Genomic DNA, 23,240 nt, shown 5'->3' with positions numbered 1-23,240 from the left:
AGGCGAACACAAGCACAGGATAAATCATTGTATGTGTTCCACACTTTAGTCCCTTGCTTACCATAACATCTTTTTATTTCATGGACCGTAGCCTTAACCTGAGGCTATTATTGCTCATTTAAATTGCATTATTTGATCCTTTGCATATTAAAAGAAAGCTGTTATGGCAAATGACTTTGAGTCACCCCTAGGCATGTTTATGTCCTCTGTGTCATGGAGATGAAGTGGACTCATGCTGATAAAAATCTGTCCTACATAATTTGAAATGATTATAGCCCATTATTATTGCTGCTTGGCAGGTTGCCACACTAAATTATATGCAAGGATTTATTGATTATTTCAAACATTTAGTCTCTATCATAAATTGTATTTTTATTCTGAGCAAATTCACACTGATAAAAATACTAATATCTAAATCGTAATTACTATTAGAGGTGATTCAATATTACTTTTGTTTTTTTAGGTGTTTCCGCTCAGCTGACCAGCGCACGATTGCGGAGGAACACATCAGTCGGGACTCCGTTTTGGATGGCTCCTGAGGTCAGAGTCCAATGCTAATGCTGTCTACTGTATAGAAATGCAAACTGTTAAATAGTACACATGTTTTTGTGCCTAATTGAACATTTAAAATGAGCAAAGTCTCTTATACTGTATGTGCCACAAAGAGAGAGGGAGAGAAGCTCAGATATTTCTGTGTGACTCTCCCCCTTGTCATTGTGTATTCCCCTCCATGGGTGCAGCTCTTGCGGTCGCCTCAAGGTTAATAGCTGGGAGGCTGTGGCCCCTCGGCTTACTCTTTGGCAGAAATGAGCTGTGGTGATTGGGCTGGTAGGGAGGGACCTCAGGGGCGCTTAGAATAAACTCAGCTGTAAAATGTAATGTCAGTTATAATTATTGACTGTGGAAAAGAGAGGCTCGTAGCACCAGCAACTGAACTGTCCTACCTTTTTAGTCCATAAATATAGATGTTTGTAACAAGCAGCAAGTAAGAGAGTGCTATAACAGGAAGTCAATTTTGGCTTTATGATCCTTTTGAACATTATTTTCTTCAAATTATTTAAATATTAATAAAGTGCTTTATTTCAAGAATCTGACACAATGTTCAGGTAGTAGTGAATTCAATGTTCACTGTTATGTTGTATTGCCAGGTCATAGCCTGTGAACAGCAGTATGACTACTCCTACGATGCCCGCTGTGATGTGTGGTCGCTCGGCATCACAGCCATCGAGCTGGCAGACGGAGATCCCCCGCTGGCTGAGATGCATCCAGTTAAAGCCCTCTTCAAAATCCCGCGGTGAGTCCACTAGAGGGCGCTCCTACCACACAGCTGGAGGCTGCCCACACAAGCGTGCTCAAAAACAGCTTTCCATTATGTCAGGAGGACAATGGGCAAAATTAATTTGACAGTATAAGGTGATGAAAAGAAAAAAATAACAGTGGCTTTATTGACAATTGAACTTGAAATTTAGAAATAGAAAACTGGATATTTGTGGTTTGATCAATGTTTCTTGTTGCTATTGCATTTAGATTTTTCCTATCTGAAAGACCGCATCTGCTAAATAATCAGATGTATTAGTGTTTGGCCTTAAAATTAATGCAGTGATTCAATCTGTAAAAATATTCACTGCTGGAGACGGTGTGTGTCTGATGATCATTTGAGAGCTTAGTGGCTACACGCGGTTGACCTTTTGTTATCAGCACAATTGCGCAATTATCTCTCAGTTAGGTAGAGATATGCCCTTCTGATTGCAATTTGCATTGGTGATTAGCTCCATTCACATTGAGATGAGGCTGTCACCTCCTCCCCGTCACAATGTTATCTCCTCCCTGCCAAGCCAGGGGAGGAACATGGGTGACTTGTGTGGCAGGAATTATGGAGCCAACACAGCAGTTCATCAGCACCAAATTCATCCTGAATTTAAAATAATTACAAGAGCGACTCAGTAAAATGATGAATGCTACTAATTCAGAATTAGGTTTTTCCTCAGATGTGCATCTTATAACACGTCACCTTTTTGGAGGAGTGGATGTAGCTTAAGGGTTGTAGGTTTGGGAGCATTTTAAAAAAGCAACCTGAAACTGGATAAGTGGTGTCTGTCAAGTAGCTAGCATGTTTCCTTATCAAACAGCAGCCATAATAAGAGGGGGTATATGCATTTCCCATGTCAATGTCCAATCCTATTTCATTACTGCAGATCTCATTACTCAGACTCTTTGACTTTGGGGATAACTAGGATGTTGATGGAATTGGACATATATCTTTTAACTGACATTCCTCTGTCTCTGTTTGAATCAAAATAGATATTTTGCCCTTTTGATATGAATTGGGACCTTAAAGGCTTGGTGGTTGTGGTATATATCACAGCAAATGTGTTGAACCATGAAATGATTCTGTTAACATGTCATTTATCTCAAATATATTTTCCCATCACTGCTGCTCGGCAGACAAAATCATGAGGAAAATGTGGTGTAAATTATGACTCCTGTATGAATTACTTTCTAAATAGGGAAATGTGTTTCACCTTTGGGCTTTTAGTGGCGGTGAGAGTGATGCATGGTGAAATCAGAGAGATTCATCTTCACCGGTTTTGATCATTGCAGAGTTCCAGATTGTTTTTCTCTATTTAATACGTAACAAACCATTACCAGAGAAGTATTGTCCTTGGGTAGTACATGTTTTATGAAACCATACAAGCACTAAAACATGCAATAAGCATTTTCATCATCCGGATATTTTACAGTTGCACACAGTAATGCGTTTCCAGGCTCTAAAGGGTTCACTGTCATGTTGTTAATCTTGTGTGTATCATCCACCTTATCATTCCTCCTCTCTAAACACATCTAGATAGTAAACAAGAAATATATAACATATAATACAAGATTATATTCCATACACAAGAAAAATTCATCCCAGTTTTGAATCATGCTAACACTGTTCAAGCAGCGTGTGGTCAGCTCTCTGTCATTGTACTATTTCACCTGTTCATGATTACTTATTTTTTTCTGAGAATACCACTGTAAGATTTTTCCCTTGTCAAGCTAAAGATTGAATGGCTCCTGGTGATGACCAAATAAAAACTCTATATGCTATCACCACTTTGACTACAGGGGCTAGCAGCAGATAGCCGTTATGTCACAGTTTTGGTTGTGCTAAGGGAAACCTGCACAGGTGAAAATGCTTCTCGTCCCAGCCGGCTATAAACGATAAGAGGAGCTCTGATATCTGTCAGATGAGCTCCGTGAATTAGGGTCACCTTGATGCGTGGTCTGTTTGTGCTTCAGAAATATCGGATACTTGATGAGCTGTGACATACCACCGATACATGCATATGTTTAAATCCCAGGTAGATCATTCTGATATTTTTTTGGAGCTTCAGTTTTATTTTTTAACATAAATTCAAGGCTTTTATGAATTTGTTCTTTATGATTAATAGCAACTCAGTGTGTTACAGTGTGTATGACAGATATGTGATGTCTGTGGTGACCATGAATAAAGGCAACTGAGCATGTCAGAGGGTAAAGTTGTTAAATCATCAACTGCAAAATTAATTATGGATACTCTAGACAAAGATGCTCTGTGATATTTAATATGCGGTAAGAGTAATTGCTTGCACCAGTGCCCTCTATGGTAAACAGGCCTTGAGTGTCCATGTAAAGTCAAACCAAAGTGTATGTAAAATGCGTTGTAAAGGTTAGAGGCAATTGGCAAAGACATCCCAAGGTTGTGTTTATTCGGCCAGATCCCTGTAGATATTAGCCACATATTTAAAAGTACGTGTATCTGTCTGAGCAGAGACCAGAACGATCGAGATGAAAGACAGAGGTAAATGATGGCTTGTCAAAAGCAACAAAGGCTAATCAAATCATGAGGATCAGGGAGAGAAATCCAGACCAGTGTGCCTGTAAGAGACAGCTCTTCAGTGAAAAAGCCTGAGTTAAAATCTGTGGAGCAGAACAGCCAAGGGTGAGGGATATCAGTGCAGTTTCTGGTGTTTCTGACACCGAATGAAATCTTTTCAAGGGGTAAAAAATCAAGTTTGGACTAAAGTTATTTCTTGCCTTTGTGTTGAATGATATGTTAAATCCATGCATTACTGAACTACAGCATGTAGATATATAAATTGCAGATTTGTTTGCATTTTCTTGACATGTATTTTTAAATCCTCTCCAGACAAAATTGTCGTTCACAAATCTTTTATTCATCAACAATACTAGGAGTCTACAGCCATGCTAACAGCGCTAAGGTAAATACGTCAAAACGCAAAGTACAACTGAGGCTGATGGGAATGTCATTAGTTTTGCATGTATTTGGTCATAAACCAAAATATTGAGCAAATTAGAATACAAAAAAATAATACTAGTTAAGAAATCCTCAATATTATTACATTTCATGAATATCTGAATGCGGTCCATCCAGTAGTCCACAAAACATCAAGTCAGCAGATCATCTAAATCATTAGGATTCATCGTCTGGGGACCATACATGTCTATATAACATTTCATGGCAATCCATCCAATATATTATATATATATTTCAGTCAGAGACTAATCTAATCTAATCTATTAAGTGGTGGATCGACCACCTGACAATGCCAAACCTTTCACCATGGCGCTAGCGTGGCTAATGATTGCAGTTTAGTGCGCATTTGCTTTCTCTGAGAGTCTTTGGCCAAAAAAAAACATTTTTACTTCTGGATGATTACGATTGATAACTTGTCCGCATCTCAGTTTTCTCAGCTATCTTTAAAGAACGGGCATGCCTTTGAATGTCTACATCTCCATTTCATGTATACAAAAGTGTGTTTGGATAGATTTAGACCTTAGAAGCCCTGCAATACACCATACACCTTAATGTCACAGATTTCACATTATCAGACACTTATGCATTCTTAAAGATTATCTTTTCAGGCATTTTATGCCTTTATTTCCATAGGACAGATGAAGACATGAAAGGGGAGAGAGGGGGAACGACATGCAGCAAAGGGCTGCAGGTTGGAGTCGAACCTGCGGCCGCTGCGTCGAGGTATAAACCTCTATATATGTGCACCTGCTCTACCAACTGAGCTAACCCGGCCACAAACACTTATGCAGTCTTGACCCTTGACAAGAGATCATTGGCTGGTTGGATGAGTTTTCCAATCGTGATTAAAGGCTTAAACATCTCCGTCTTTGATGATGTTATTTTACTGCTCTGTGTAGTGTCCAGGATGGCAGCATTTAGTGATGTGGCTGCCAGAGACATGATAAATATAGCAGTAGTTCTGTGTGTTCATGCATGTATGAGCAAAGAAGTGCTGGTGCTCTGGCTACGGTGATGGATGAGCTAAAATTTTAAGCGGGTGGTCCATTTGCTGAATAAGTCTTTATTTTGGACCCTTGTAGTCAGTCTCTGTTAAGCCTGATGTTTCTGTATATAGCCTGATATTTCTGATTTACAGTATATTTGGTGATTTTCCTTCATAACTAAAAAGAAACAACTCAACATTGCTGCCTTGTTTTGGTAATTGAATCACCTTTATGTTGTCTGGTATAGTGGACTTTGAAGACTGTGGAGATCTGGCAAAGAAATAGATATTTACAGTATGTCTCGATAATGATTCTATGTGAAAATAGAGAGCTGTTGGACAGATTCTAAGTAAGTGAGCACTGACAATAGTGGAGCAGTGAAAGTTTAAGTGTCACACTAAAGAATTTCTTGAATGAAAAAACTGTTTTGCTACATATGGGAAGGGGAAGAATTATAAATTCTACATATGACGTATTCAAATATTGCATTGGCCTGATTTTTGTCTTCCTTCATGGCTTAGTTACAGCTGTCAAGTGCTGCTGACACCTCTGTGATTTTGCCTCAATCCACACTGAGGAACATCTGACAGTACATGCTCTGCCTGGACCTAGATTTGAATAAGCCATTTGTGTTTACAATATGAGCCAGCACTCTCACAAATGCTGAAAGAAAAAACTGCCTGAATTTGCTAAGCACAATGAGGGCATTTGACAGTGTTATCAGCAGTGTGCTGCTATATTGACTTTCTAATGTATAAGCAGTATGCTACAATGCGAGAACGTGTCTTCAGGCTCATATTAGAGGTTGTATTGAAGCAGTCAGTTACTGGCTTTGATCTGCACTTTGGAAAGGATTGCCTGTCTGAATCCTTATCAAAGACTCTACTAACTTAGTGCGGCGGAAATGACAGATTTTGCACCCCAACGTTCTCTCCTCCTTTCCAAAAAAAATAGAAAAAAATATGTTAAGTATGTTGTCGTTTAATGTGTAGCTGCATCTACCTCTGGTTTGTTAGTGATAAACAAAATGAATCAAATTCATGCATTTCCTTTAAACAAAGGATTTCATATTCTACCTGTCTGTCAGCTTTGGGAAACAACACGTGTGAACTAATTAATGCAGTTAATAAATGTCTCGACCAGGTCTGACACGGTTTGTCTGACAGTGACAAAAGGCTCAGCCTCCAGCTGTCAGACCTGCAGCTCCCTGTGAAGATGACTGTACTCAGGCCCGTCCAGCCTTGGCTCCTCAAACAGACCTGCCTCCTGTCATCATGCACACTTGAAAAGTATTAGCCTCATTATAGATGGCCTCCATAAATGCTGCTGACAGAGGTATAACTAGCTCCCATAACTTTTGGCTCCCAATGGCAGATGCTTGCTGCCAGACAGTGGAGGAGCTGTTATCATTTGTCACTTTTTCTGTGGCTGCCACAGACCTGGACCCCGACCAGCTCGTCCTCGGACCAAAAACTCTCACAGGAGTCTGACGGTCACACTCCGCTTGCCAGCGATAATTTGTCAGCTTACTCAGGAGACGAGTTTAAAGTCTTTCATTTTCAGCGATGATCATGATGTCATTTGAATGCATTTAATGAAGTCAAATTTTTTTTAAATACTATGCTGACTTTTGTATATGTGATTTTTTTTTCAGAAATCCCTCCCCTACATTACGAAATCCAGAGCAGTGGTGCAGAAGTTTTTGCCATTTCATCGGCCAGTAAGTGTCCTCTAACTTCAACCTGTCAACCGACCTTCTGATTTATATATATATATATATATATATATATATATATATATATATATATATGTATGTATGTATGTATGTATGTATGTATGTATGTATGTATGTATGTATGTATATATATATATATATATATATATATATATATATATATATATATATATATATATATATATATATATATATATATATATATATATATATATATATATATATATTATAAATCAGAAGGTCGGTATATATATATATATATATATATATATATATATATATGTGTGTGTATGTATGTTTGTATGTATGTATGTGTATGTATATATACATACTGTATATATCAATAAGAATCCCACACATTAATGTTAATTAAGACTTTGATTTGGTTACTAAATATGAATATGAAATTTGAACTGTTGTCACTGGGAAACAAATGATTGCAAATAATAACCTGAACCACAGTAAAAATATAATAAACATGAAATAAGAAAAGTTCAACATCAAACATTAAATGTATATACAAATGTATATCATTTACGACACCAATTTACTTTTAAATCTGCTTGAATCTGTGACTGAAAGCAATGTTGAACATCTGCTGTTGATGCTATATGCAGTACTTGAGATGATACACATTACTGAGCAGCTACTCTTGAACATATTAAAAGCCAATTCTTTTTTATATATAGCATTTGTCCAGCATGAAATGATAAAATGTATATTGAGATAACTTTTTTTTTATCAGGAAGAGCATAACATTAGCTTTAGTACATTGTCAGCAGGCGGTAATGTGCATGTAAACATAAAGGGAATTGAAATTGATATTTTATAGCCAGATTCTACCAACCCTCTCGTCTTCCTGTTCATTGACTTTCATTTGTGTAAATCTGCCACAGAGGAACAAGCTAATTCACCTGAGTTATCAGTTCTATCTGAGGCCCATAACTTATCATTTCCTTCTCTGTGCAAAGCTAATAATGTCAGAGGTGGCTCGTAATGGTTGCTCAGAATATACAACCTTAATATATACGGCGCAGAGGTGTGTGAGGTTGAACCATAATGAGAAAATGAAATTCAATTTGTCTGGAGAATTATTTGTGTGGGCATGGTTTCCAGCTAACATTGTTTTAGGTTTGCATTGAAATGCATTAACTGAAAAGGAGTAATTGAAAAAACAAACAGACCATCTGTTTTGAAGGCCTGTTGGTTTTTTTTTGTGTCACTTGAGTTACTGACTGGTCAGGACAGAGTCAAGGCATGTTACCCCTTAAACAGCCAACACATATTGTAGTGATATTAGTTTTTTCTACTTTTTACAAGTGTAATTGCAATGGTATTCATTGGCTACTTTTTGGATTGAAAGTCTGTAATCTGTGTTAATGGATTATGTGATAGCATATCAGAAATAATCTCCTTGAACAAAGCCCAGCAGAGTTTAATGTTGGGAGGTTGGACAATGTTATCAAGCTTTGCAGACTGTTTGTGAAGCCTTTTCAGCCCTGTGTGTGTGTGTGTGTGTGTGTGTGTGTGTGTGTGTGTGTGTGTGTGTGTGTGTGTGTGTGTGTGTGTGTGTGTGTGTGTGTGTGTGTGTGTGTGTGTGTGTGTGTGGTGATAATAAATCCATCACCAGTGTCTGCACTTGTGCAGCCAGAAAGCTGACTTCTGTGACAAAGTGGCCTGCCGTTCAGCATCCCGCCAGCACAGCCCTGCTAATAGCAGCAACCTCTGCTTAATGTCCTGACGCTAATGAATTCATGGAATTAACTTTCAGAGCCAAACAAACTGATAAAAGAAACAGAATTCCAGTGTAGATTAAGTGGTAGGAATTAGATTGGTGTTTTTCTCCTATCTCGCCTCTGCCTGCAATTGTTGGTGTTGTAGTGCTCACGCACACATTCAGACGTTTAAAGTCTTTAGCTGAACAAGTAATTGAACAGTACAAAAGTGAATTGTTGATGGATGAATTGTTGCATTCAGGTGGGAATTTACAGTGTTTTATTTTCATAGTTTTTGTTTCACAATATATCAAAACTGTCAGAAATGAAAGCCAGTTTTGTTCCCCTAGGTGTGTGGTGCTTAACAGTCAATATTTTGCAACCATTTGTATCAGCAGCTAACTGATGCTGAATTGTGGGCATTGGGCAGTATCACAAAGAGATGTCACCTATTGGCAAACACTGCACATCACAGATAGGACTTATTACTGCTGTGCCATTGCAAGGCTTGTTTGGACTCGGGGGGGCATGGTGATAGTCACCATGTGGTACTTAGACAGAGAATGACAGATTAGTGACCCCAGACTTAAGAACACAAGAAGCTCCCTACCAGATGTCTGTCAGTACTGATCCAGACAAACCAGCATTCTGTCATGTTCAGGTGAGGAGACAATTTCTCCTCAGTAGTTTTACTTAATTCTGATTTTAAGACAAATAACAGATAGACAATGGTGGAGGCTATGTCTGTCTATAAGTGTTTAAAGTTTTCTCTATTTTTGTGATCGTAAGGTGTCTGATAAAGGATTTTGAAGCACGTCCATCTGTGACGCACCTCCTAGAGCATCCCTTCATCAAGCAGGCCCACGGCAAAGATGTGGTACTACCACAGCAGTTAGCTGGTCTCATCAAGGAACAGCAAGAACTGGGCTGCAAAACCAAAACCAAGTAAGTCCCTTTATATTACATTCTAAAATTGCAGAGTAAATAAAATGCTACAATGACAAAGCTAGTTGCTTCATTTGTGTGCTGTCACTGGAGATCTGTGTTGCTGCAGATGGGCACTGACTGAGTGGTGATATTCTTTCTGTCCAGTAGGGGGCAGGGTCTCATCTTCTTACACACAGTGATGATGATGACACCCTGTAATGGACATTACAGTATGTGATTAGAGAGAAGTTAGGGGAGTGTGACTAATTCAGAGGGAGTGATTGTGCTGACTAACCTTAGATTAATAAACTCCATTTAGGCCAGTGGATGGAGCACCCATCTGATGGGGAGTCCTTAGTACAAAGCACTTTCCCACCCAGTTGATTAAACCAATGATGGAGCAAATATTCTGTTCAAGATTGAAAATAAGTGACATTTCAACTGTACTACCTTTTTTTTGCTTGGTTTTGACTAAGATGAGTTGGGTTATTTTCTTCACAGATTTTAAAAGTAGCTACTGTACAAGTTGCTTGGAATAGTTAGATAGATATGAAGGGGCAGGGACAGTGATTGCAGGAGTTTGTATCCTAAAATGTGTAAAGATGAATGAGTGGAAGAGTTCACTGAACTTGCCCTTGACTGAGAGTCTTGATGTTGTGCCAGCTCAGTTTACTCCCGAGAGTGTGCAGAGTTGGTGCCTGAGCCTGATCCCGAATTCCTGTCCACAGTGAAAGTGGATAATGGGATTAGGAGCTTGTAGGGCGAAAACTGGGCTCGCCTGGTTTAGTCTCTCATGCCACAGATCAGCACACAATGACTCCAGATAAGAATAAAGACAGAGAACTTAAAAGTAGCTGCCGTAGGTGGAATAGTGTGATTTACTTCAAAGCAGAGAGGTAGAGGCTAGAGGTCTCAAGTCCTTCTCCAAAGGGACACGATGACTTAGCGGGACCACATATTGAGCATGCAGCTTTTATTTCTGCACTGTTGAATTTACACTATATTCAGAATACAAAATGAATAGAACGGCAGAGGAGGAAACAATTCCTAACCTGAAGCTTGAATATTTTTTTTCATTATACGATTGATTATTTATTGTAATATAATATAGATACATCTTGTGAATGAGATATTTAATTTTTTTGAGTAGTAACAAGAAGTGTTCTGATGCTTTTTCAGTAGTTGTCATATACCAACAGTAAAAGACATTGATGGTGTTTTTTATTTTTATCTTAATTGTCAATCCCATGAAAAGACAAAAGCCAACAATTTGTTAATCTGTCTTTAACTACTTTCTGACTTCCCTACACTTAGCCCCAAGACCATTTATTCCTAGTTAACATAAATCTTTAAAACAAGTATGTAGTTTAATTTTTTAAAGTAACAAAGTAATTTTTTTAGCAAACATTACTCAAATAGGAGTATAAATGCTTTTTCAGTTGGGGATTAATACACAATCGGCGGTATTGTGTTGCTTGTTTGAGTTTCCATCGTGTTGCCCATGGTGCTAGCATTTAGCCATGCTGCAAGAATTGGCAGGTCTATCAAAATGGTGGTTTCCAAACTGGTGCACAAGGCCATATTGAGTGACTATATGTGAAAAATAACATTACACGCCGTTGTGTTTTGTCTGATCGCCAGTTACATCATTAGCTATCGCAGCGTGATGTCGGGTTGCGTTTCTCCAAAAGTTTAATCTGTTTTATCTTTTCCATGCAGGTCGCTTTGGTTTTTTTCCGGCACTGTTACTCAAAACTGTTATTTTTGGTAGTTATGCTTCGGTATAACGTAGGAAGGACTTTATACACAAATGTAGTGATGGATTTACGAATAGATGATGCTACCCAATCCTGGTGGGTATTGACAGCAGCAGGACAGCGAATGCTCGATTGACTCAAACCAAACTACATGTTCATCATATTGACACCCAGTGTAACTGTTTGGCTCATTGTTGTTGTTTTGATATGTTTTGACAATAATTGAGCTCTTTGACAGATGAATAAGCTATGTCAGGCTTTGGCTACACAGACAATACATGTTTGTAGGATCAATTCAGTGTTGGTTTGGGTCTTTTCATTGGAGTTGATGAAAATAAGACAAGTCTAGAATATCACCAACCTTATCCTTTGTACACACATGTGTAAAGCTGTAGGCACTCACAGACACAGCCCTCTTTCACACACTCTCTGGTGTCCCCTGAGGTTTTCCACAGTCCCATGGAGGCAGCTGGCTCCGTGTTGACCTCTGCCCACAGGGACTCTTTGGAGAGTGATAGGTCAAAACACAGATGAAGTGCAATCACAGTCTGTGATAATGGGAGATGTGTCCCCTGGGAGAGCTTTAAGGGCTTCACACAAACCTTGGAAGTGACTGGGTCTTACACCCAGCCAGTCAAACTACTGTTTCTCATTTGGTGGTCACTTTACAGCTTTCTGAGGCATTATAATGTGCTTGGCTTCATACAGGCAGGAGTTGATCAATACTCGTAAAACCCTCATAATAGAGAGCTGTCCTGATGATGATCTGGTAAACCTGGAGTTCTTAGATGAGGTAAGGTATAATATGTTCATTTCATCATGTATTGATCAGTCAAAGGCACAGTGTTCTTGATGCTATGTGTGTTTTTCTTTTCTTCTCTTTAGGAGACAATAATCAGCCATCTCCAGAAGCGGTATGATGAGCTGCAGGTGTACACTTACGTTGGTGACATCCTCATTGCTCTCAATCCTTTCCAGAATCTCAACATCTACTCTCCCCAGGTTGGTTATGGACCAGTCACACAAATGTTCCCAGTGGTTTTTCCCAATCAAAAGGGAAGTGATGTAGGGCTTCTTTTTAAAGTCAGTGTAAATCAGTATTTATTTTAAATATTACAACAGCTGAACACCAGAAAAAGAGAATAACAATACAAACATATAACTAAAATGTAAAAAAAAATACTGCTTTCATCACAAACACATTTTCTTTTTTCATACTAGCGGCATGTGTCGAGGGATAGCAATGCCATTCAGTCGTCTGGTCCACCACTTTGGTCAAGACTGAAATATCTCAACTATTTAATAGATTATCATCATCCTCTGGCTTTTTCTTTAGCACAACCATGAGGTTGACATTATTTGTTTTTAGTGAATTATCCCAAGCTATTAGATGGATTGTCCTGACATTTGGTGAAGACATCCTGTATATGATCCCCTCGGGAATTGTGATAACTGATGATCCCTCATCTAGCACCATCAGGTCATAATTTCAGTTTGTCCAATATTTTGGTTTATGACCAAATACCTGCGAAAGTTTTACCTTGTGTTTAGTGCTTATTGGCAAATACTAGCATACTTAGCATACTAACATGCTAAACTAAAATGGTGAACATGGTAAACTGCTAAACATCAGCATGTTAGCAATTTTAGCACACTAATATTAGCATTCAGCTAAAACACAGCCTCACAGAGCATGGCTGTAGACGCATGGTGTCTTCACACCTTTAGAGTTAGTGTTTAATGTAAATAATAAAAACAGGTGAAAATTGAGTTTGCATAATTATAACAAAACTCAAATCTTGGATCTTTTTTTGTAGAAATCGGTAAAATTGAAAAAAATATGCCTTTTGCATGTGCCTTCTCTTAGTTCTCTAAGCTGTACCACGGTGTGAAGCGGGCTGACAACCCTCCACACATCTTTGCTACTGCAGATGCAGCCTACCGAGGCATGGTGACATTCTGCAAAGACCAGGTACTACCCAAAAAACATTTGATGAATGGAGACTCAGATATGTATCTGTATAACAGATAAAATGATGATGGAAATCTGTAAAGAAAATTATATTCAACAATTTACTGAAATGTTTGGGAAGGATGTTCTAGACATTTTTGATCACATCTAGCTTTATTTCCTATAGCGATTGAATAAGCTTTGTAGCATATGTACTCACTTTTGAACAAAAGCGGTGACGTCTGTCTTGAAAAATAGATTTCATTCTCTACAAGACTTTTACATGGTTAAAAAAAGGGAAAAAGTATGTGATATCATGTAAATGTTCCTTGTTTGATGTTTTAGACACTAGATTTTGTTTTCTTTTGTTTTAGTGTATCATAATCAGCGGCGAGAGCGGTGCGGGGAAAACAGAGAGCGCTCATTTGATTGTTCAACATCTTACCTTCTTGGGAAAGGTATAGTAGCTGTGTGGCCATCCTTTTATTGTTAAATTGGTTAATACTTATGCTGAATACTGAAAGAATGTAAAAGTATAGTTCTATAATAATTATGGTTTATTAAAGAAACATGTTGTTGCTCTCAGGCTAACAATCGGACACTGCGAGAGAAGATCTTGCAGGTGAACCCCCTTGTAGAGGCCTTTGGAAACGCCTGCACAGCTATCAATGACAACTCCAGTCGCTTTGGCAAATACCTGGAGATGAAGTTCACACCCACTGGAGCGGTCATCGGGGCCAAGATATCCGAGAACCTGCTGGAGAAGTCGAGGGTCATCAAACAGGCTATGTATGTGCTGCTTTGGCTTGGTCTGACTGGCGTTCTCTTTGTCACACTTCTGACTGCTCTGTTTGTTTTTCTTTCAGTGGGGAGAAAAACTTCCACATATTTTATTACATATACGCTGGGCTTTACCACCAAGACAAGCTGAAGACTTACAGGCTACCAGACAGGACACCTCCCAGGTTAGCACACTGTAATAAATGTCATGTTAGTTTAACTTGGAAATGCAAGTTCCCCTGCTGCCTTGAAAATCGAAGTTCACTCAACTTGAAGACTGCCTTTGTTTCAACTTAGAAATTAAAGTTAATGATGTTGATGTAACTACAGTGTTCTAGTTTTGTTAAAGTTGTTCTTTTAGTTGATTTAACTTTGTATTACTTGGTTTAACTTCATACTTTAAGTTAAAACAGATAATTTATTTTCTTTAATAATGCAAGAAACCTATCTTGCCTAGTATAACAGACATACTTTTCTGTTTTATTTCAACTCACAGTTTCAAGTTAAACCAACATAACCACATTTATAGCGGAGATAGCATGGGTGCTTGGGGGGTGGGAGGGGCGCCCCAGGGCCCTGTACAAAATAGCAGCCTCTCTGCTGATCTTGCATCACTTGACATAAAATGGCTGCTAGTAAAGTGACATGCCGCAGATAAATGGCTGATGGAAGCCTATTACTGCTCAACGTCTAACACCGTAATACTCCACCTCTTATCACACATAAGTCACTTAAAAAAAAAAAAACAGCACAACAATGACAATTACCAGGCAACAAAACACTACATTCTAAGCACACGTTTAATAAACGGAATTCATAAAGTTACATTTGTATTTCGAACAAACTGCAAACTTTTCAGCAAATTTTAACACAACTCTATTTACCACCTTGCATCATGGGAATTGGCCAGCCAATGAACCAATTGCAGTCCTGACTGCAGTACGCAGATTGGGGTTGGACTAAATGTGGGTGGAGCTAAACATTTGACTTTTGAAAAGAACTTTCCATTTCAATTTGAGTGAAATTCACAAGTTGTTGTTGTTGTTGTTGTTGTTGTCCGCCGGGCACTAGTGCTTTCTTGTTTGCCACAACACGTGTTATATTTTAGAAGAAATTTGAATAGGCTACATCACTTATCGGCAATGTATAATTAATTTATTGTGTCCATGCTTTAACTTTGCCGTGGAAGAAGACAGGTTGTTTTAAACTCGAAAGGCAGCTCTTTTTTGTTGCAACACACACACACGCTTTTTTTTCAACTGATAACTTACAAACCCAAGTTCAATCAACACATACATTTTTTTAAATAGTCAACCCAATGAATAAATGCAAGTTTAACTTTCAAAAACTCAAAAAGTTGAGTTCAAAATCCACAACTTGTATAAGCTTGTTCAGTTAAAAATAAGAAATAAGTGGACATAACTAAATGGGTCTGTAATATTTTACAGTGCACAGCAGTTTGACTATGACATGTTCATAATACATCTTTCCATTCCCATCATTTTGGAGCATCAGCATTAATACTCATGATTGCATCTGCAGGTATATTGATAGCCAACACCGCAAAGTGATGCAAGACATTGTCTCCAGCAAACTGTACACGGAGCAGTTTGACGCAATTCAGGAGTGCTTCCGAAATATTGGCTTTACTGAAGAGGTACTTTAATACTCGATCAAATACAGTATTTGGTCGCAGATGAATGAAATGCTTGTATTTTTTCTTTTTTTTTAGGAGGTCAACTCTGTTTACAGAATTCTCTCAGCCATTTTGAACACGGGCAATATTGAATTTGCTTCCATCACATCCCAACACCAGACGGATAAGAGTGAAGTGCCTAACTCAGCGGCCTTAGAGAACGGTGAGATACATTACATTAGGTGATGTGTTTTCTTATACTTAGTGATGCTGTTCTTTTAGCCGAAGAAACAGGTAGGTTCAATGGTCTCCCTGAAGAAAAAAAGAGTTTAGATGGGATTAAAAAAGGAAGCTATTCTATGTTTTAATCCTCCTTGTGTGATGATTTAAGGACTGCACTATGTAGTAAAATGTTTTAAGAAGGAAACCCTTTTGAGAAATGTGTTCACAGGTCTCTGTGTTATGGTTTTTTGTAAAGTAATAATTTATGTTTTGTATATAATTAATTGTATATAATAGTTATTTTGTGACACATGTTGTGACTTTGTGGCCACTTGTATGTGCAAAATAAACAATCAATCAATCATGGCTTGTTACCCAGAAAATAGGGGAACATTTTCTGTAAGCAGTAACCATAATATATCTGAAAGCACAGAACCCCTTTCCATTTACATAAAACATGTAAAGAAGCTGAAAGACATCCACAGTAAGAGATTGCCGGGGCTTATTTTTATGCTAATGATTAAGGCAGATGAGCTCCTGATTATCAAACTGATTAACTCTCTCGTCTTTTCTCTCAGCTGCGTCTCTCCTCAGCATCGGTACTGAGGAACTCCAGGAGGCGCTGACCTCCCAGTGTGTGGTCACCAGGGGCGAGACCATCATCCGCACCAACACCGTGGACAAAGCCGCTGACGTCCGAGACGCCATGTCTAAGGCCTTGTACGGACGCCTCTTCAGCTGGATAGTCAACCGCATCAACTCCCTGCTGCAGCCTGACATGAATATCTGGTGAGCGCGTCCCAATGGTGAAGATCTGTGTGGGCGTTCACTGTTACTCTCTTACTCTCTCTTCTTCGATTATCTCGAGCGATTGCGCAGAGTTTCTGCCAAGCTGATGACCTTTATGGAAGTCTGTAGAGGTAGATGCAAACATGCAGAGGAGAATATCAATGGACAAGCACAAGACAAGCAAAAGGAGAGCAAAAAAAAGTTTTAATAAATTTTTGATACAGAGTTGCGTGCAGAGAAAATAATGTTCAGATGATTAAAAAGACTTCAGAGAGACTGCAAAGAGGCTTTTCATTGATCCAAAAGAATTCCATGATAAATATGAGCGTCGACTGTCAAGGAGTCGTCTCTGAGATGTATAAAAGCCAGAGTTCCTGTCTGCATTCCAGTCATCTTTGCTGTTTCCTTATTGCCATTAACAACCATGTAGCGCAGGCTAAAGGTGACCTCTACATACAGCGGGCAGTGTCTGATCATGAAAAGTAGCAGCTCCAAGCACTGAATATGAAATTCAGGGTGTTAAGTCTTCATGCTGTGTCTTAGAAATAAGTATTGTTTGTGCATATATTGAAAATGACTCGAGGTTAAATCAATAGAGATTGAAATGAACCCATTTAAGAAGCTCTGACTTTTTGAAAGCTGATGTTTATGATTTCTCATCAGACTACAGGACTCTGTATTTGGGTTGAGCTTGGATTATCATTAAAGTTTTATCAATTAATATGCCTGCTGGGGATTTGCTTGTTCTGTAACATAGAAGAATAAGTTTGTTTGTCCCCTTTTTCCTCCTTTGAAGTGCCGCAGAGAGCGTCATGAATGTGGGAATCCTGGACATATTTGGATTTGAAAACTTCAAGAAGAACTCATTTGAACAACTGTGCATCAACATCGCAAACGAGCAGATCCAGTTTTACTTCAACCAGCACATTTTTGCCCTTGAACAGGTAAGTTTGACATATAGAGGGAGGTTATTGATATAGTATGTCTGTGCAAATACAGTACATCATGATTATTCATGTCATGTGATGTGCTTGGAATGAATGCATCCACACAACACTCCTCAGCAATAATACTGTGTATAAAAAACTAGTTTAAAACACTTAGAGAAGGCAGTCATTTTAGTATTATTTGTGTTTTTGAATCCATCAGGGCAGAGATGCTCTCTAAATGAACATTTTGCTTTTAGCCGGGCTGCGATGTGTAAATGATTGCTTATACCATTACGCACCACCAAATCACACTCTTAATTGATTTAATGAAGTTGTTTACCCTGAAGTGCAAGATGATTTTTTTTTTCTTGATGGAAATGAATAGACATTAATCAAGAACCAGTTTGCTATAATGCCTTTTGGTCTGTGTAGTTTTAACTTTGCAACAGTCCTTCTAAAAGGAAAAACTAGGTAAAGAAGGGCAAATGTATTCATTTACTGTAGCACATTTTGTTACTAAGTTATCTGCTTTACATTTGATTTAAATGCATACAGCAACACATGCACTGAAGAATTCACAAAATAAAATACAAATGAGATAATTTATTGAGGCAGGATTTCACACATAAAATCTGATAATACTCTCTGCTCATTGATTTATATTTTCCAGCTCTCTCCAGGACCAGAACTGGAAGCAACATTTACCATTTACAAATTAATCACAGCAGTGATAATTGAAAATAAGGCCTTTAAGCCTGTGGAAAAGTTTCTCTTCTACAAACAAGTGCGAGCTGCCCCTGATGAAGGGCTGGTGCTCTGTGGAAAAGGGATTTTGATTTGGTTTCTACAGTCTTGCTGTACACAGAAACTGATTATTCTGAGTTAATGACTAAAACATGAGGACAGTTTAGATCCATTGGTTCCACTTTATTAGTAAAATATATATTTAAAAGAAGTTTTTGATCCAAAATTAAATAGATGCAATAATATGATAAGACTCGGGGTTATTTGCAAAGTGAAATAAATTATGAATAAGTAAGTGGCTCTATTTGGTGGTTCAGAGCTGTTCTGTTTCATGCATTCAGTAAAACCCTCTATTATGCTGTAAACTTCAGCAATAGACACACTTAGCTGACTGCAGCTGTTTGGTTTTGTTGATTAGAAACTCTTTTTTTACCCCCAAACATGCACAAATAATATTTAGCCCAGATTGTTTAATTGGGTCATTTAGAGAAATCATTAACTAGATTGTTCTATATTCACTGGTTCTAATTAGATGGAATACCAGAGCGAGGGGGTGGATGCCAGCCTGGTGGAATACGAGGACAACAGGCCCATCCTGGACATGTTCCTGCAGAAGCCCATGGGTCTGCTGTCCCTGATGGACGAGGAGAGTCGCTTCCCTCAGGCCACTGACCAGACCTTAGTGGGTAAGACTGGAGCTACTCCTGCAACATGCTCAGACATCAAACAAACAAAAATCATGAAACATGAATATAAGAGTTCATAAGGTCACTGCTTCTTTGAATGTAGCTGCAGCTCTTGCCACACAGCTTAGATACTTTAAAATGTTCCTACCTGTGCTGCTTAAAGCATCTTTTTGTATATTTAACTATTTTGCCTTTCTGCCAACAGATAAATTTGAGGACAATTTGCGCTGCAAGTACTTTTGGATACCAAAACATGTGGAGCTCTGTTTTGGGATTCAGCATTATGCAGGAAAGGTATCAAATAAATCTATGAATCTGTGCAACAAACTGCCTTGTTCGTTGGTGTGATAAAAAGATTTACCAGTGTATTAACAATAGTTAAAATGTTTAAATGTCTGTCACAAATGTTACTTGATTTCATTGATCTGATCAGAAAAATATAAGGCCTTATCAGAGGTAAAGACAAATCAGATTGGCTCCTTTAAATGTGAGTAGCATTTAGAGTTTATGTGTAATGTTGTGTCCTTCTCGACAGGTAATGTACAGCGTGAATGGTTTTTTGGGGAAGAACCGAGACACTCTTCCTGCAGACATCATCGTAGTTCTGAGAACATCAGAGAACAAACTTTTGCAGCAGCTATTCTCCAGCCCCTTAACTAAAACAGGTATGCTATGATATAGGCCTCAGTGAAAAATATACTGTAGCAATGTGAAACATCTCAGCCACTGACAGGAACATTATTCTACCGCTAACCACAATGGAAATGGTAATGAAAACTTTTCTTTTAGAGGAACTATTGTTAACAATGCAGGGTTCTGACTGTGGTATTCTGTGAATTGTGCTTGTGTCTACTGCTTCCATAAATGTTCAGGTAAGTGGGTTTCTTAAAAACGCGGCTCCCAGGCATCTCCTGGTCCCCCTTCGTTTCAAGCCTCTGTGTGCCGTGCTTGGATAAATCTGCAGTCTCCATTATCTCTTGAGAGGCTCAGCTCTCTGCACGGCGCTCTGTTTTTATTTTCACTAAGCTGTCCCTCTTGGTTTCCCACTGCTGAATGCTATCTACAGATTGTGGGTGCAGTGGGATATTTTTATGATAAGGTTTCTAAATACCCAGGGGATGAAGAAACAGTATTTAGAGAACACAAAAGAAACTCTTCCCACCGCTTTTCTGTTGGTTAAATGAAGGTAGAGTAATGTGCTCGTCATTAGCCGTGGCTGAGGCCTCCTGGTCACTTGACTTAGCTGAAATGCTAATAGATGTGTTACATTATCAGATTCCCGCTTCCTACTTTATTTCAGCTAAGCCACATTATGTGATTCACTTCCTTTTTAGGGACCTGTAAATGCCTGCTTTCAGTCCCAGTGGCATTAAAAGGAGCTTCAATTCACAAAAGGCACCTTAGCTGAGTAGAAATCTGTGTGATGTGTCTGTAAACTTCAATTGCAGGTTGTGCACATGGGAGCCTTCAGCCATTTCCTTTCTGCAATTAAAAGCTTCAGAGGAGCACACTCTATAAAAAACAAATTCAGTGAACACCTCATTTCAGCACACAAAGGCACTGAATAGATACTAAGATGCTGAAATGTTTACTGCTGCTGACATAGTGTCTGTTAGACCTAAAAGCTTCTTTATTTCCTTGTTCCTCTACTGCACTTTGTGTGTCCTGCCATTCAGACCGGTGGATCAAGTTAATGTGATGATTTGTCACAGAAATAAACTGTTACTGTGTTGTGCAGTTTGAGCCTTTTTATCCTAAAATGCTCTACCAAAGCTCACAGTATTTATATACAGTAGATTCTTTTGCATGTTCATGTAAAGGCAGTATGACTGCAATCTGCTCTTTGGAGTTGGAGGTCCAATTTTCTTATTGCAGTTTGTAAAACTGCAGATCATCTCATTAGATAAAAGCTATGAAACGCTCTGCTCCGGCTTATCGTTCTGGCAAAGATGGAGCACCGTTTAAAGTGAGATACAGTATAGCATAAGAAAATTATAAATCTATTCTTCAGGGTAAAATTTGTGGGGGGATTTAATTTGCATTTTACTTCACATTATAGATTTACTGTTATCTGTGAAATTACCATTATCTGGAGGGATCTGATGGAAATCTGGTTTACACCAGGGTGGTTATCCACTCTGGGTCGCCTCCTCACAGTGTAACCACTAGGGGACACCCTCGTAGACTTGCAGTCTGACACTGTGATGGAAGTAAAATAATGGACCTGGGATGTCAAACTATACACTTACATGCAGTGAATGTTAATGTTTCTGCTGGCACACATAACAAACAGTGTAGTGATGCAGGAACAATTCCTCTAAACTGCATAATTTTCCTCTGTTATATTTTGTTTAAAAAACAAAGGTTTAAAACAAGGACACGCAGTCCACATTTATTTAATATTCAGTAGACCACTCACTTATTCCACACGGTAGATTGAGAATGGTGGAGTATCGATGCAGGTCATATTTGGAGAACAGCAGGAAACTAGGAGGGCCCCAGAAAGTAAAAAGCTCCCAGGCGGTGAATAGAGAGTCCACTTGAGCCTTGCAGAATGTGGGTCCTTGAGGCTTGGACATGTTTCGTCAGAGGAAATGGAATGTATTTGCATGGACAAATTCATCAGAGCCAGGGCCTTTCCCAGATCAGGGGGATCACAGTGTTTGAATTGGCTGGGCTCAGTAGGGCCTAGCAGGGCTTGGGCAGCCTGCGGTCACTGTGAGCGTGTGTGCGAGCGTGCATGTGTGTGTGTGTGTGTGTGTGTGTGTGTGTGTGTGTGTGTGTGTGTGTGTGTGTGTGTGTGTGTGCGCGTGTGTGTGCGTGCGTGCGTGCATGCGTGTGTATGCGTGCGTGGGGGGGGCCTGGCTGTGCTGCTTGTTGCACAGCACATCTGTACACACACACAGCACCTTGAGACTGCCAGTCCTTTGTCAGAGCACATTGACAGTGGAGGATGTGCAGAGTGATGTGTACCCTATGAAAAGTTCACACACAGTGGCGTATAAAGACATATTTTATCCATGCCAGGGTTTCAACACTTATATAATGGATGTTATATGTAGAAAGAAAATTCACTGGTATGAGACCTGCACTACACTGGTGCAGTTTGTTGTCATTTTTGGATTATCAGTACGTATACTGTAGGCCACCTGAGCATTTCACATATTCATGGAGCATCAAAGATTTTTTCACCTGGAACATAATATTACTTCAATTTAGCTTAATTTATTTATTTATTTTTTACTAGTGTTACAGATTAATATTTTACCCAAAAAACGTGATTAGCTTATGATATAATGCACCATCCAGCAGCAAATAAAGTAGGTAAATCAGCTTCACTATGATCTGCTATACCGTTCGTTTACACAGTAATGATTAAGTAATAATAATTAACATGACATATAACATTGACATTTTACTGCTAACTTTTACTTGTAACATCTTATTTTTGTTGTTGTGGTATTGCTACTTTTACTTAAGGGTACGAGTACTTCCTATTCTTTGACTATAACCTGTATAGAAATGTTTAAGAGTCCGTATGACCCTTAAATATTTCTTGTTCCTATTTTACAATTGTACCACTAGGTCAGTTAATAAAACAAGCTCCACAATATTCTCCTGTGGGATATCAGGGTTTATAAGTTTAAGACCATGATGTATGTTGAACAATTTACATTGCTTTTACATCTTCACATGAAGCCACAGTTGCAGTTCTGCCGTCCTCTGCATCTCCCTCCATCTCCCTTCATGTTAGGAGATCCTCCTGTGTAGAAATGACAGGCATCTCCCAGCGATATGACACATTTGGCTCTTTGTTCTCTCCCAGCAGAAGCCTTTTTCATCCCAGTGGGCAGACACCCCAGTCTTTCACTAGACTTCCACACATTCTCGCTACCAAAAGAGACACTCACCAAGTGATACTTTTGTTCAATTTCTCCCCTAATCGTGGTATTGGAGAATGTTTTGAGTCAGCAGTGGGATTTTTGACGGCCCCACACATCAATAGCTAGGAGCCTGCTCTCCTAAGTCACATGGTACAACATCCTTTGATAAATGCAACACTGTGTTGTGTCACTAAAAGCC

At 38.8% G+C, this 23,240-nt stretch overlaps 1 protein-coding gene across 8 annotated transcripts in view; it reads left to right on the top strand.

The window, feature by feature from the left end:
• Nucleotides 1-23,240, top strand: part of myo3b (myosin IIIB) — a 71,248-nt gene that overhangs the window by 15,191 nt on the left and 32,817 nt on the right. For all 8 annotated transcript variants that reach the window (XM_028590980.1, XM_028590978.1, XM_028590979.1 and 5 more), the window contains 17 exons: nucleotides 464-540; nucleotides 1,149-1,294; nucleotides 6,941-7,006; nucleotides 9,526-9,681; nucleotides 12,129-12,213; nucleotides 12,306-12,422; nucleotides 13,288-13,392; nucleotides 13,746-13,829; nucleotides 13,958-14,160; nucleotides 14,238-14,336; nucleotides 15,694-15,808; nucleotides 15,884-16,010; nucleotides 16,588-16,798; nucleotides 17,595-17,742; nucleotides 19,004-19,157; nucleotides 19,363-19,451; nucleotides 19,693-19,822. In XM_028590980.1, coding sequence (XP_028446781.1) covers nucleotides 464-540; nucleotides 1,149-1,294; nucleotides 6,941-7,006; nucleotides 9,526-9,681; nucleotides 12,129-12,213; nucleotides 12,306-12,422; nucleotides 13,288-13,392; nucleotides 13,746-13,829; nucleotides 13,958-14,160; nucleotides 14,238-14,336; nucleotides 15,694-15,808; nucleotides 15,884-16,010; nucleotides 16,588-16,798; nucleotides 17,595-17,742; nucleotides 19,004-19,157; nucleotides 19,363-19,451; nucleotides 19,693-19,822 — 2,112 coding nt within the window. The remainder of the gene's footprint in view (nucleotides 1-463; nucleotides 541-1,148; nucleotides 1,295-6,940; nucleotides 7,007-9,525; nucleotides 9,682-12,128; nucleotides 12,214-12,305; nucleotides 12,423-13,287; nucleotides 13,393-13,745; nucleotides 13,830-13,957; nucleotides 14,161-14,237; nucleotides 14,337-15,693; nucleotides 15,809-15,883; nucleotides 16,011-16,587; nucleotides 16,799-17,594; nucleotides 17,743-19,003; nucleotides 19,158-19,362; nucleotides 19,452-19,692; nucleotides 19,823-23,240) is intronic.

The sequence above is a fragment of the Perca flavescens genome, chromosome 11 (genome assembly GCF_004354835.1).
Source record: "Perca flavescens isolate YP-PL-M2 chromosome 11, PFLA_1.0, whole genome shotgun sequence".
NCBI classification, from domain to species: domain Eukaryota; kingdom Metazoa; phylum Chordata; class Actinopteri; order Perciformes; family Percidae; genus Perca; species Perca flavescens.
The sequence above is the reverse complement of the archived record's forward strand: the minus strand, read 5'-3'. Positions and strand labels throughout refer to the sequence as shown.